The 14,797-nt window shown below is 38.6% G+C and overlaps 1 protein-coding gene across 1 annotated transcript in view; it reads left to right on the forward strand.

The window, feature by feature from the left end:
- Positions 1-14,797, forward strand: part of sspo (SCO-spondin) — a 163,341-nt gene that overhangs the window by 50,704 nt on the left and 97,840 nt on the right. The window contains exons 39-47 of the mRNA XM_067434918.1: positions 1-83; positions 1,347-1,589; positions 3,972-4,099; positions 6,496-6,637; positions 9,080-9,303; positions 10,333-10,354; positions 10,440-10,560; positions 12,595-12,808; positions 14,457-14,598. The exon at positions 1-83 is cut by the window's left edge and continues 22 nt beyond it. Coding sequence (XP_067291019.1) covers positions 1-83; positions 1,347-1,589; positions 3,972-4,099; positions 6,496-6,637; positions 9,080-9,303; positions 10,333-10,354; positions 10,440-10,560; positions 12,595-12,808; positions 14,457-14,598 — 1,319 coding nt within the window. The remainder of the gene's footprint in view (positions 84-1,346; positions 1,590-3,971; positions 4,100-6,495; positions 6,638-9,079; positions 9,304-10,332; positions 10,355-10,439; positions 10,561-12,594; positions 12,809-14,456; positions 14,599-14,797) is intronic.

Raw genomic sequence — 14,797 nt, forward strand, 5'->3', positions numbered from 1 at the left:
AATGGTCCTGCCGATAACGCTTGGACCCTCCACACCACCAGAGGGCGCTCCGACTGTGCCCACATACCCTCTGCCGCCCGGAGGTCAGTCCTCTGAGGTCTCTCTTTCATGATTTAATGCCGTTTTGTGTAAAAGTCAGCAGAATATCAGGTTAATATCGGCCGCGAACACCCGTCTGAAAGCTAAAAGGACAATCGGGACACCTTACTCAATTCACAACCTCACCACTAGATGCCGCTAAAACTCACACACTGCACCTTTCAGTAAAACAACAATTAAATGCTATCATTTTTCTATATTATATATTTTTATGAGTACGAATGTTACATTTTTGCATAAAGAAAATGAAGACTATTTTAGGTCCATTCATTTTTTTTTTTTTTTTTTTTTTGCATTATCAACATAACAATAAAACGCATTTATCATGACTAATGCAAAAGAAAATCAAATTTTAATGACTGTAATAGATGTGTATATAATGATAATATTTGTTCAATTGTTTTTAATTTATGCTGATTTGAATTGTGCATGTGACATTATTTTTAACATGAGAATTAAATGCTTTTTATTCAAATTATTGCTACTCTACAGAAAAAATCTATGGTTTTAATGACTATACTATACTGGTGGTGGTTGAGGAGATTCCCCTTCTAAATGTAAAGCGCTATATGAATGTAACTAATTATTATTATTAATTCATTCATTATTAAATTATACATCTATATAATGGTAATATTTGTTAAAAAAAGATATTTTCTGTAAAACAAGCTCAATAAATAAATATATATTATGAATGATCAGGAAATAAATACTACTATTAAAAATCAAATGCATATTTTTTATGATGAAAATCTTTTAAATGCAGTACTTATTAAATGTTGTAAATATTATTATATTATATTATATTATATTATATTATATTATATTATATTATATTATATTATATTATATTATATATTAATTATATTATATTATATTATATTATATTATATTATATTATATTATATTATATTATTTTATATGAATTATATTATATTATCTTATATTATATGAACTATATTATATTATATTATATTATATTATATTATATTATATTATATTATATTATATTATATTATAATCTTATATTATATTATATGAACTATATTATATTATATTTTATGAATTATATTATATTATATATTATATTATATTATTAATTATAACAATATATTTTATTTTATTATATTATATAATAACTTATAACAATATTGATGTAATATAAATATATTTAGTTTATCCGGTGTTTATGTATTGATGTGCACAGATGTTTCTGCATCAGAATCAGTTTGTCTGTTGTGTTCTAGACGAGTGTTGGTCTTCTCTGGGCGTTCAGTCGCTCCCCGACTCCAGCTTCAGCGCCTCGTCTCAGCAGCTCAGCAACCCTCCGTCAGCGGGACGTCTGCAGGCCCGAGAGCCACACAGGGACCTGCAGGGCTGGAGCCCGGAGCCGGAGGAGTACAGGGACCTGCCGGCCGGGACCCCGGAGCACGGACACACCACCGGCCCCTTCCTCCAGATCGACCTGCTCCGACCATACAACATCACAGGTGAAGACGACACCACAGGTTCTGGAGATATGACCAAATATGGCCGGGTCATGTGTCTGGAGATATGACCAAATATGGCCGGGTCATGTGTCTGGAGATATGACCAAATATGGCCGGGTCATGTGTCTGGAGATATGACCAAATATGGCCGGGTCGTGTGTCTGGAGATATGACCAAATATGGCCGGGTCATGTGTCTGGAGATATGACCAAATATGGCCGGGTCATTTGTCTGGAGATATAACCAAATATGGCCGGGTCATTTGTCTGGAGATATAACCAAATATGGCCGGGTCATGTGTCTGGAGATATAACCAAATATGGCCGGGTCATTTGTCTGGAGATATAACCAAATATGGCCGGGTCATGTGTCTGGAGATATGACCAAATATGGCCGGGTCATGTGTCTGGAGATATGACCAAATATGGCCGGGTCATTTGTCTGGAGATATAACCAAATATGGCCGGGTCATGTGTCTGGAGATATGACCAAATATGGCCGGGTCATTTGTCTGGAGATATAACCAAATATGGCCGGGTCATGTGTCTGGAGATATGACCAAATATGGCCGGGTCATGTGTCTGGAGATTTGACCAAATATGGCCGGGTCATGTGTCTGGAGATATGACCAAATATGGCCGGGTCATGTGTCTGGAGATATGACCAAATATGGCCGGGTCATGTGTCTGGAGATATGACCAAATATGGCCGGGTCATGTGTCTGAAAATATAACCAAATATGGCCGGGTCATGTGTCTGGGGATATGACCAAATATGGCCGGGTCATGTGTCTGGAGATTTGACCAAATATGGCCGGGTCATGTGTCTGGAGATATGACCAAATATGGCCGGGTCATTTGTCTGGAGATATAACCAAATATGGCCGGGTCATGTGTCTGGAGATATGACCAAATATGGCCGGGTCATGTGTCTGGAGATTTGACCAAATATGGCCGGGTCATGTGTCTGGAGATATGACCAAATATGGCCGGGTCATGTGTCTGGAGATTTGACCAAATATGGCCGGGTCATGTGTCTGGAGATATGACCAAATATGGCCGGGTCATGTGTCTGGAGATATGACCAAATATGGCCGGGTCATGTGTCTGGAGATATGACCAAATATGGCCGGGTCATGTGTCTGGAGATATAACCAAATATGGCCGGGTCATGTGTCTGGGGATATGACCAAATATGGCCGGGTCATGTGTCTGGGGATATGACCAAATATGGCCGGGTCATGTGTCTGGAGATATGACCAAATATGGCCGGGTCATTTGTCTGGAGATATAACCAAATATGGCCGGGTCATTTGTCTGGAGATATAACCAAATATGGCCGGGTCATTTGTCTGGAGATATAACCAAATATGGCCGGGTCATGTGTCTGGAGATATGACCAAATATGGCCGGGTCATTTGTCTGGAGATATAACCAAATATGGCCGGGTCATGTGAAGAACAGAGGTGGACAAAGTACCCAACTTTATTACTTGAGTAAAAGTAAAAGTACTACTGGTCAAATATTACTCTGTGAAAGTTGTTAAAATAGATTTTTACTGGAGTAAAAGTACAGAAGTATTTGTTTTCAAAAGAACTTAAGTATCAAAAGTAAATTTCCTTCTTTATGTCGCCGCATTATTGTATTATAGTTGTATAAATGCACATTATGCCATCATGGTTTAAGCCAGTCAGTGACGCTCCATCTGACACACTAGCAGACGACTAACTTAAACTCATTTAAATACTTGTAGAAAAGTTATAAAGCTGCTGTCACTTTAAGGCCGAATGCACGGATCCAATACACTGATACACATCTGATATTCTCACACTGTTCACCTTCACTGAAGACAGAATCAACTTTGTTTATGTGAATACTCCACTAAATGAGCATTTGGACATCCGTCTTCTTCCGTCATTTTGCTCTAAACTATAAATCAGTGTTTAATAAATGCTGTGAAATCATTGAACTTCACGAGACTCTACAAGAGTGATTCCTGAAAGGCTTTCTGCCAAAACCCAAACACCTTTAAAAGAAGAAAAAAATCATCACTGACTTTCAAAGCTGCGACAGAAACGACTTTCCACTTCGAGGACCTTGATAGAAATGTAGTGGAGTAAAAAGGACGATATTTGTCTTTCAGATGTAGTGAAGGTAAAGTCATAAGTTTACAGAAAAAATAATACTCAAGTAAAGTACAGAGACTCAAGAAGTGAACTTCAGTACAGGACTCGAGTAAATGAGCTGAGTTACGGTCCAGCTCTGATGAAGAAAGACGAGGCAGCATGCAGGATGATAACAATAGTGATGCACCACGGATAAAGTAGAATAAGACAGTCATGTGACTCCGTGTTGTGTGTGTGTTGTGTGTGTGTTGTTGCAGGTTTGTTGACTCAGGGTGGCGGTGCGTTTGACACGTTTGTGTCCAGCTTCTATCTGCAGTTCAGCAGCGATGGCCGTCAGTGGTTCACATATAAAGAGATGATCACAGACGCCAGACCCAAAGCAAAGGTGACACACACATCAGCTTCTCCCAGGCTTTCCACAGGTCTTAAAAAAGTCTTCATTTGATCTTCCACAATGTAAGGCCTTAAAGGCCCACTGAAGTGCTTTGAAACGCGCCGCATAATTCTGTGTGTTGAAACGGCTCCAGCTGTTAGCAGCTCCTCCCCTTTTTTGAAACGGCCAATAGCGTTTCATTAATAATACAAAGATTGACTAGAGCCTTTCTGTTTGGTAAAGCCAGTTTCCTTTAACCGTTTATCATCATAATCTCCTCCATATCGCTTTTAAATTACAGCAATCTGTTCTGAATTTAAATGGGTCCGATTTGTTTTGTTGTCTGCGCCGACTCACGCATATGATCCGCTCTCGTGTCTGTAGTCTAGACTATGTGTGTGTGCGTGAAACAAACATCAAATCAGACTTATTTTGCCTTCGACTGACAGCATATTTACACTGAATCGTTTCCTATCGCATGTGCTATGTGCCATGTAAGAAATAGTAAACGTGTGAACAACTGACCGATTTCAGCCGCAGCTTCAGCGGCTCTTTATAGTGTAGGGGGCGGGGCTTCCGATTCTAGAGAGCATTTGATTGGACGGAAGATGTGATGAGCAGATGAAGTCATCAAAATCTTTGATCCATTTTAACGTATGTGAGAGATTAAGTTTCGAAATGCGTATATCTCCGAAATGCGAATGTTATTATTGTTTTGGAAAACACTAGCTTATTCATAACCTTAAGGCTAACATAGTCATACTAAAAGCTAAACAACTTTAAGACGTTATCCTCCAATTTAAGACATTTTAAGTTCAATATCATGGCATTAAATTACGTCCCTATGATTTATGTGATGCAAAAAAATATGGACTGAATTGCAGAATCATTTATAAAAATGTAATTTACTGTATAATGTGGAATGACGTAATTTGTCAAAGTTTGGATGAATAAATCAACAGTAAGTCAGACTCTTAAAGGGCCAGTTCCCCCATTAATGAGAATCCTGTGATCATTTCCTCCCTAATGTCGCTCCAAACCGTCAGACTTTCCTTCATCATAAAGCCATCGAGTCTCTTCAGAACGTCTGGAATAATCCGCTCGATCCGAATGGATCCGTTTCTCTTTATGAGCTTTCTGAAGCGTCAGTGGAAGTTGCTTAGACTGTCAATGGAGGACAGAAATCTTTACATTTCACTACAAATATCTTCATTTGTGTTCAGAAGACCAACGAGAGTCAGAACGTTTAATCTGACCAATAAAGCAGAGAATTATTATTATTTTTTTACTTTCTAAGGGCCTTAATTTAATTTGGACGCACTGCCTAAATAATGTTCTTCTTCCAGATTTTTGTTTTCCTGCACAAATATCGAAACATCCTTAAATCAAGAGACAATTAATGACATGCAAAATGAAGAAATTAAGTATTGTTTCCTGAGAAATCAAACAAAATTAAGTGATGCTTGAAACCATTGTGTATGAAAATCACTCACATTTGAATTCAGTTGATTTTTATGAACACATTGGCATATATTTGTTCTTGTTTTATGTACACACACTCCTTAAAGCGTTAGATTGATCCACGCTGAGGAGCCGGCGTACAACTTGCGTATAGATGATAACTCCATAAATAACTGCAATTGCAGGTTTCAAACAGAGATGGCGACAAAACTTACTGACTGCAGCTTTAAATTATCTTAAAGGGTTAGTTCACCCAAAAATGAAAATTCTGTCATTAATTCCTCTCGCTCATTGACACCCGTCAGACCTCTGTTCATCTTCAGACACAGATGAAGATAATAGTGTAAAAATAAATAAATAAATAACGACTTATATAGTGATGGGCTGACTTCAAAACAAAGCTTCGAACCGTTATGAGTCAGTGAATCGATTCATGATTCGGATCGCCAAAGTCACGTGATTTCAGCAGTTTGACTCACGATCCGAATCATGAATCGATTCACTGACTCATAACGGTTCAAAGCTTTGTTTTGAAGTCAGCCCATCAATGTAAGTCGTTATTAAGTTTTTTTGCGCACTAACTCTATTCTGGCCTCTTCATAAATGATTGTAGAGCCGCTGTAGTGAGATGGGCTTTGTAACGACGTCTTTAGTGCCTTTATGGGTCTTGAGAGAGGAAATGACATTGGTGTCAATGAAGGCCTTTCTGAGCCATCGGATTTCAACACTAATATCTTCATCTGTGTGTGAAGATGAGCGGAGGTCTGACGGCTGGCCAACCACAGGAGGAATTAATGAGATAATTTTCATTTTTGGGTGAACTAACCCTTTAAGAAGGTCTTTTATTGACCCTCATAACCCTGCAGAAGCCCTGTTCTTCTGTTAACAGAGCTGGACGACAGTGTGATGTTGGATCGGTTGAGATTATAATAGTTTGTGTCTTGCAGGTGTTTCAGGGCAACAGTGATGACCGTGGCGTAGCTCTGGCCCGTCTGGACCGGATGGTGTCGGCTCGGCTCGTGCGGATTCTGCCTCATGACTTCCAGAACGGGATCTATCTGAGAGTCGAGCTCATGGGCTGCACTGACGGTATCTTTGGGTTCCTTTAGGATTTTTAAAAATAATTTGTTTTGCATTAATAAGTGCAGTTGCTAATCATATTACTTGTTCACTGAAAAAAATGCTTTTCTTACTCAGTATTTGTGTCTTGTTTCTCGTCCAAACATCTAAAAATTCTTAAAACAAGAAAGATTTACTAGACAAGCAAAAGTAATTGTCTTGTTTTGGGGAAAAATAACTCAAAATGAAGAGAGTTTTTGCTTAAAATAAAATAAATAATCTGCCAATGGGGTGACAAAAGTAATCTTAATTCAAACAGAAAACAAGATTATTTTTCTCACCCCATTGGCAGATTATTTATCTTATTTTAAGCAAAAACTCTCTTCATTTAGAGTTATTTTCCCCAAAACAAGACAATTACTTTTGCTTGTCTAGTAAATGTTTCTTAATCTAAGAATTTTTAGATGTTTGGACTAGAAACAAGACAAAAATACTAAGTAAGAAAAGCATTTTTTGCAGTGTTTATTTCTTAGAAATGCACATTTGACAGTATGAGTTGAGATGAAGATAACATTTTTATTAATTTTAATATTCTACCCATATTCTCGTAGACTCACCGCCTGCGGTTTCCACTCCGGGAACAAACAAACACACACAAACACACATGCATTTACGCACCGATTGCCATCAAAACACACACATGTGATGCATTTTCACTCGCCGCCTGCGTTTTCTGCTCATGACCGGGAACACACACACACACACACACACACACACACACTTGCAGAACTCCGAAAACACAAACTGCATCCACTGTTGTCTTAAAGGTGCCATGTGTAAAAATTGAGGAAAAATATCCAAAAAAGGACCTAAACGCATCAAAAGAATGAGAAGAAATAAGGGCGATGATGTCATTAAACAAATGTCAAGTTATAGTGCTGCAGAGATATCAACCTTAAAGCAGCACTAGGTAACTTTTCAACCTTCATAATATATTTTTTAAGACTCTTGTGATGATAAATCGACTTACAATAGGCTGAATGACACGTCTGCCATAGCCTGATGGGGTCTGTATCGTTTTTAATCGTACTTTTAAACTTCGGGTTTCGGGTAGTAACCCGAGAAAAAGAAAAGAACTACAAAATTCGACTGCTTTACGGCACATACGTCACTTCCACCAACACACAAACTTCCTTACATTCGGACGTGCGAGCCCAACTTTGTTCGTCGGATAATATAGTCATGTCCGAAGCAGCAGAGACAAATAAGAAAGAAAAGGTTCTGTTGGAGGAAAGCAATAAGAGGAAATGAAAAAATGATGGGATTAAAAGCAGGACGAGAATCAGCATGTGACCAGCGTTTGCTCGTCGGCGTGAGCTGAAGGAGGCGTGCCCGACCGATGCTGTCCTGCTTGTTACGGTGAGCTACCACTCAAACACTGAACTGAAGTATCATATAGATTCTGTAAAACGGTAACCAATAGACTACTATAATGATGCTGGCTTGTAAACGTGAGCATCGTGATTATTTGGCGTTTGAAAAAAATAAAACCCATGAAATTATATTCATATGAAATGCTGAAGCATAAGCCACTGACTGTACCTGGGATGAAGACATTTCACACGCGCCGCCAGAAGAACAGCTGCATGTGAACTCCTCCTGCAGTGTTCAGGGGAACTGTTAGTGCTGCACCAACCCGCGGGACGCTTTTAATAAGTTATTTGGCCCGTACCGCACCACTGTATATATTTTTACAACACGCCGCGCACCCGCGACCATTAAATAGACATACGGGGTCCGCGGGTTATGAGACGAGCCACGCATCACTAGTTCAGGGCTATCATGGGTGTCATGTCAACAAATGCACGTGCGATGGCATCCCCTGTTGTAGGATTACAGAGCTTACGACAGTAGTTGAGGACATTATTTTTTCCAAACTGTAGGGGGACCCCGAGAGCAAAAGTAGCCAAGTGGGGCTTTAATTAGCAGTAGCATTACTAGCGCCGGCCCGACAGGTATCGTAATACCAGTCTCGGCCATGGGAGGCGGTATGCAGGCAACATAACCACCAGCCAACCTGGCGTACTTGAACCTGATGTCAATCGTGTGGAGAGTACAGCCCACTACTTCATTTCAGTTCAGGGAAGAGAGAGGACGGATGGCCGAAGCCTTTGGCCCCTTAAATGTATCTGATATGAAAAAAATAGCTGTTTTTACCTGACAGGAAAAAGCGGAAGTGCAGCCCCCCCGGTGACTGTGTCCCGTCCCGTCATAATAAAAGTCCCGGTACTCGCGAGCCGTTTAGAATAGGCGCCCTCCAGTGGACGAAAAGTTGCATAGTGCAGCTTTAATGCTGGGTTATTTGGGAAACTGAACAAGGTGTTCTCTCCCTCACACACACACCCCCACCCTCCACCAATGCCTTCATTTCTTGCCTTTCACGTTGAAATGAAGTGTTTGTTTGGTCTCCAGGTTCTGGTGTGGCTCCCCTGTGCCCGTGGGGTCAGTTCTCCTGCCCTCCTCCAGGGGGCTGCATTGAGGCGGAGCGGCGCTGTGATGGAGCTCCTGACTGTCCTGATGGAGCAGATGAGAGAGGCTGCACACACACTAATATCACACACATCACCCCCACCGCCGCCGCGCTCAGGACACCCAGCCAGACGCCTGCGACCACAGCCAGAGTCCTGACCACCACCGTGAGACTTTAATTAGAATCACATCTGAAGACCAATCGGACAGGCCCAACCCTTAAATATACACAACAGATATTATTTACAAAGAAAATTAGAAATTTAGAAAGATATTATTTAAATGTATAAAACTATACAAATTTAGTAAAAACATATGTATGTATGTATATATATATATATAACCTATTTAATGAATAATTATTTATAGTTGTTATATTTAAGAATGTCACAATACAGTATATCTTAAATTTATAAAGCTAAACAAATTTGAAAAATATATATTTTGAATACTTACGGTATAATACTGTGTGTGTGTGTGTGTGTTTGTGTGTGTGTGTGTGTGTGTGTGTGTGTGTGTGTGTGTGTGTGTGTGTGTGTGTGTGTGTGTGTGTGTGTGTGTGTGTGTGTGTGTGTGTGTGTGTGTGTGTGTGTGTGTGTGTGTGTGTGTGTGTGTGTGTGTGTGTGTGTGTGTGTGTGTGTGTGTGTGTGTGTGTGTGTGTGTGTATTTAAGAATGTGACAATAGAGATTATTTTGAAAATATATTATTTAACCTTATAGGCTAATCAAATATGGTGAAGAGAATATTACCTAATTTTTTTTGCTTTATAATATTATATTATAAAGAATTCATAATTAGTTATTATTTATATTAATTTTATTTTTAAGAATGTCATAATACAGTATATCTTAAAATATATTATTTAAATGTATGATGCCACACAAATTTGGTAAAAATATATATGTAATTGAAATATATTTTTTTTAGCATTATATTATTATATTATAAATTATTCATAATTACTTATTATTTTTAGGAACGTCACAATACAGAATTTATTAGATCATTAAACGTGCCTAGTTTTCATTCATGATTAAAATAATAATTACTTTTTTTTTTAAATGGTATGTATTTATTGTGTCGATAGAGTTAAATGTGTACTACAGACTGTGATCTATTTAAAAACTCTTGTTGGGTAAAGTCATCGTAATTATTTATAATTTATAATTTTTTTGTGTCTCTTCACGTTTCCAAGGAAGGAGGACCCGCTCATAAAGGTAGGAACTCATTGTGGATGAATCCAAAACTTAAAAATGTTCCTACATCAAAATATCAAAATATGATGAACTCGTGTCCCGTCAGGTGTCTGCGCTTCTGCTCTGGGATTGGAGGATGGGCACGTCCATTATGGTCAGCTGACCTCGTCCTCGTACAGAGAGAATAACCCTGCTGACGCCGGCCGACTCAACGTCGTGCCCAATGTGTGAGCGTTTTTTTATGAATTTGTAGGAATATGCAGACCTGTAACCACTTATAGACATTGAGGGGGACAAGTTACATTTGAGTCTGGTTTGCCTCAGGTGACGTCTAACTGTCAAGTTATCAGGGATTTTCAGCCTCAATTTCTGCCCAAACTTAAACATCAACTTCAGAGAGTGCATGGATTAACTCAAAACAACTGAATGTTCATCATTGAAGCAATTTATTGAAGATAAAACAACAATATCTTGATCTTCTTTTGCTTGTTTTCAGTGCTTATTTCGGATGTTTAGCTTAATAACCTACACAGAGAAACAAACCATATACAAATATGAGTTAACATACACAGCCATGAGATACCTTAAGGATATGTAACTCATTTAAGCTACAAACAATGTCACTAGACCACTCACAAGGTATTTTACATAGATGTTCATCAATACTAAATCAAATGCACGTTAACATATTAAATGCTAAAACCGCTAGCATTACCAAACAAACAGTAAGACATACACAACCTTCTTTTTAAATACACGGTGGAGGCACATCCACCTTGCAAACAAAGATCCCTCTACATGCTGGGAATCACAGACACACCTGGTTCTATGTGGCATCACCGTTTCAATGGCCAATCAGCTTCCTTGTTTCTTCCAGGTTGCACTGTGCTCACAACCAATAGCATCCGTTCATTCGGATCGCACATTCAAACTCATTGTATCTGATAGACTTCCTTCATTTGATAATGATAATCTTTTTGAAATTTCAAGTTTAACTTAACACTAACGGCGTTGTCAAAATGAGTGAGATGGCCAATCAGATAAAAGTAGGGGGGGGTTGTCGTTCTCTTTTGGCTCGTGCATACACAGCCTTCACACACACACACACACACACACACACACACACAGATGAGCGTGTCACTCTATCGCTTAAAGCCATTGCAGAGAGAGACTCTCTTCTTTCCAGTGAAATTATAAAACTAAATGCACACAATCGTGTCCCTGCTCTTAATCATTGATGAACATCTCATATTTTTTTTAATGAAAAACTATATATATGAGAACCGATTAGAACCCGAAACCTTTGACACGGTTTAACATAAATTCTACCACCAGACCTCTGGGGAATTACAAATATTAAAGGGTTAGTTCACCCAAAAATGAAAATATGTCATTAATTACTCTCCCTCATGTCGTTGGACACCCGTCAGACCTTGAAGATATTTTAGTGTAAAGCTGAGAAAGGCTTCAGATAGGCCTCCATTGGCATTCAGTCCATTCCCACTGACAAGACCCATAAAGGCCCTAAACACATCGACACACAGCCCATCTCACTACAGCGGCTGGACAATCATTTTACAATGCGACGAAAATAGTTATTGTGCGCACAAAAATCTAAATAACGACTTTATCCGCCAAGTTATTGCCGTGAACTCGACGCATGCGCGAGAATATGACGCAGATCCGCCGTTCATGACCAGAAGAGGAGGAGCGAGACCGACACGGAAGACAATAACTCGGCAGATAGAGTCATTATTTTGATTTTTTGTGCACACAATAACTATTCTCGTCGCTTCATCAAATGATTGTCCAGCCGCTGTAGTGAGATGGGCTGTGTGTCGATGTGTTTAGGGCCTTTATGGGTCTTGTGAGTGGGAATGGACTGAATGCCAATGGAGGCCTATCTGAAGCCTTTCTCAGCTTTACACTAAAATATCTTCATCTGTGTTCTGAAGATGAGCGAAGGTCTGACGGGTGTCCAACGACATGAAGGAGAGGAATTAATGAAATATTTTCATTTTTGGGTGAACTAATCTATGCATTTATTCACTAATGCGAAGAATCTCGGGACTAATGATATTTACTAGAATTAGACCTAGAATTTTGTTCACTGTTCTGTTTCATGCTTCATTAAACAAATGTGTTCCCCCCAGTGTTCAAGACATGCTTATGGCCTTGTGAATATGTACAAATGCATCATCGTCTCATCTTGCACAGCCGGGTCTTTATGCCCGTTCATCACGCTCCTGATTTCTCCTCAGTATGGTAATGGAGCCGGGATGGAGTCCGCTGCCTGGAGACCCTCATCCGTACTTCCAGGTGGATTTCCTAGAGCCCACGTGGATTTCTGGTGTGGTGACGCAGGGCAGCGAGCGCATGTGGGGCTACCTCACCAAATACAGGCTGGCCTTCGCTTCGGCGGATTCGGAGTTCCTGAACGTCACTGAGAGCGGAGACAGAGACTCTCCTCCGAAGGTAACGTGTGGACCGAGATCGGACCCGCTGCAGATGAAAAAAATGCTTTTCTTAGTACACTGTAAAACAAATTTTTTTTGGTTTTTGTTGGTTTAATTTAAAAAAGTAAGTAACCTGGTTGCCTTAAAAATTTTAGTTTATTGAAATAAAAAAATTAAGTTGAAACAATGAAGGAAATTTGTTTAATTAATAGAAACTCAAAATATTTTTGTATCTGAACCACATAAAAAATGTGATAATCATGAAAATAGCACAATTTGTCATGTTTCACTGCGTCATCAGAAATAAAACACACACATTTACCCAATATGATTACAAAATCTTTTAATAATATTTTAATAAAGGTTGTCGAATCTCAAAAAATGTTCATTGTATTAACTCAAAATTTTAATTTAAATGAACTCAAAAATTTTAAGGCGACCAGGCAACTTATTTTTCTAAATATTTTTTTTCAGTGCTGTGTAAATGTTTACACTTTTTTTTGTCTTGTTTCTAGTCAAAATATCTACAAACTCTTACATTAAGAAACATTTACTAGACAAGTGAAAATTATTGTCTTGTTTTGGGGAAGAATAACTCAAAATGAAGAGAGTTTTTGCTTAAAATAAGATAAATAATCTGCCAATGGGGTGAGAGAAATAATCTTGTTTTCTGTTTGAATTAAGATTATTTTTCTCACCCCATTGGCAGATTATTTATCTTATTTTAAGCAAAAACTCTCTTCATTTTGAGTTATTTTCCCCAAAACAAGACAATTACTTTTGCTTATCTAGTAAATACTTCTTGTTTTATGATATTTTAGATGTTTGGACTAGAAACAAGACACAAATACTGAGTAAGAAGAGCATTTTTGCTGTGCTGTAAAAAAAGAAAAGTTGACATAACTTAAAACTGTAAGGCAACTTGCTTTTTTACTCAACTTTTACACAAAGATGTTCACTTAACTCAACTCAACTCAATTAACTGAGTAAGCTCATGTCTCCCAATTTAAGATCCTTTGTTCGGCTGATTGAGTTTCTCGTTTTTTGTGAGGTTTTTTTTGTGTGTTTTTTTATGTCACCATCATGGTGATCAGTGTTTTTTTTAGTTGGCCAGTTTGAAGACTTTTCAATGTGAGTGTTTCTCTGGCTGCTGAATGACAATTGAATTAGTCATTGTGTAGTGGTTTAATTATGACTGAGTTTAATATGAGCAATATTTTAACTTTTTTTTATTGTGATTCTAGAAAAGATCCAGCACGGTTTTAATCAGAAAAGCTGAATGAGGTTTAAAACCGATTGTACATTAAGCACTTTGACGTCCTGTGAGATTTATTCACACACACATCAAGCCTATAAATCTCAACAATGGTGACATGCTTCATGCCGCAATGCATGCTGGGAGACATGGATGAGTTTTGCATAATTCACCCAGAATGCATTGTTAACTTGTTGCAACTTGTATGCTTATTAACTTGCGATTACAAATCGAATTTACAATTAATACTGAGTTGGTCCGACAATTGTTGAACCAACTTCTTTTCACTGTTTAAGCCAACTTTTTTGCATTTTATTGTCCGGTTAACTAAAACATAATCATTAGCCCTACATTTTAGTGAGTTGTATTTTTTGCAGTGTGTAAATGAAGTGAGCCGTGATGTTTGTGTCAGATATTCGAGGTGCGGATGGTCGGCCGGACGCCTGTCACGCGCTGGTTGGACAGACTGGTCAGAGCTCGCTTTCTCCGGATCATTCCTGTGGAGTTTCGGCCCACTTTCTATCTGCGTGTGGAAGTCCTGGGCTGCAGAGGAGGTGAGACCAGCGGAGACCTTCAGTTATTATTCTCAGAGAACTGGAGAATCAAGTGTCATACCTCAATATAAGCGTTAAAACATGAGAAAAAGTACAACTACTTTGGTTACATTATTTTCATGACAATTAAACACATTTAAACACCAAACTCTGGTACCATTGGGTTAAAACAACTCAATTGCTCAATTGCATTTTCAAC

This window comes from Pseudorasbora parva, chromosome 24, assembly GCF_024679245.1.
Source record: "Pseudorasbora parva isolate DD20220531a chromosome 24, ASM2467924v1, whole genome shotgun sequence".
Taxonomy (NCBI): Eukaryota; Metazoa; Chordata; class Actinopteri; order Cypriniformes; family Gobionidae; genus Pseudorasbora; species Pseudorasbora parva.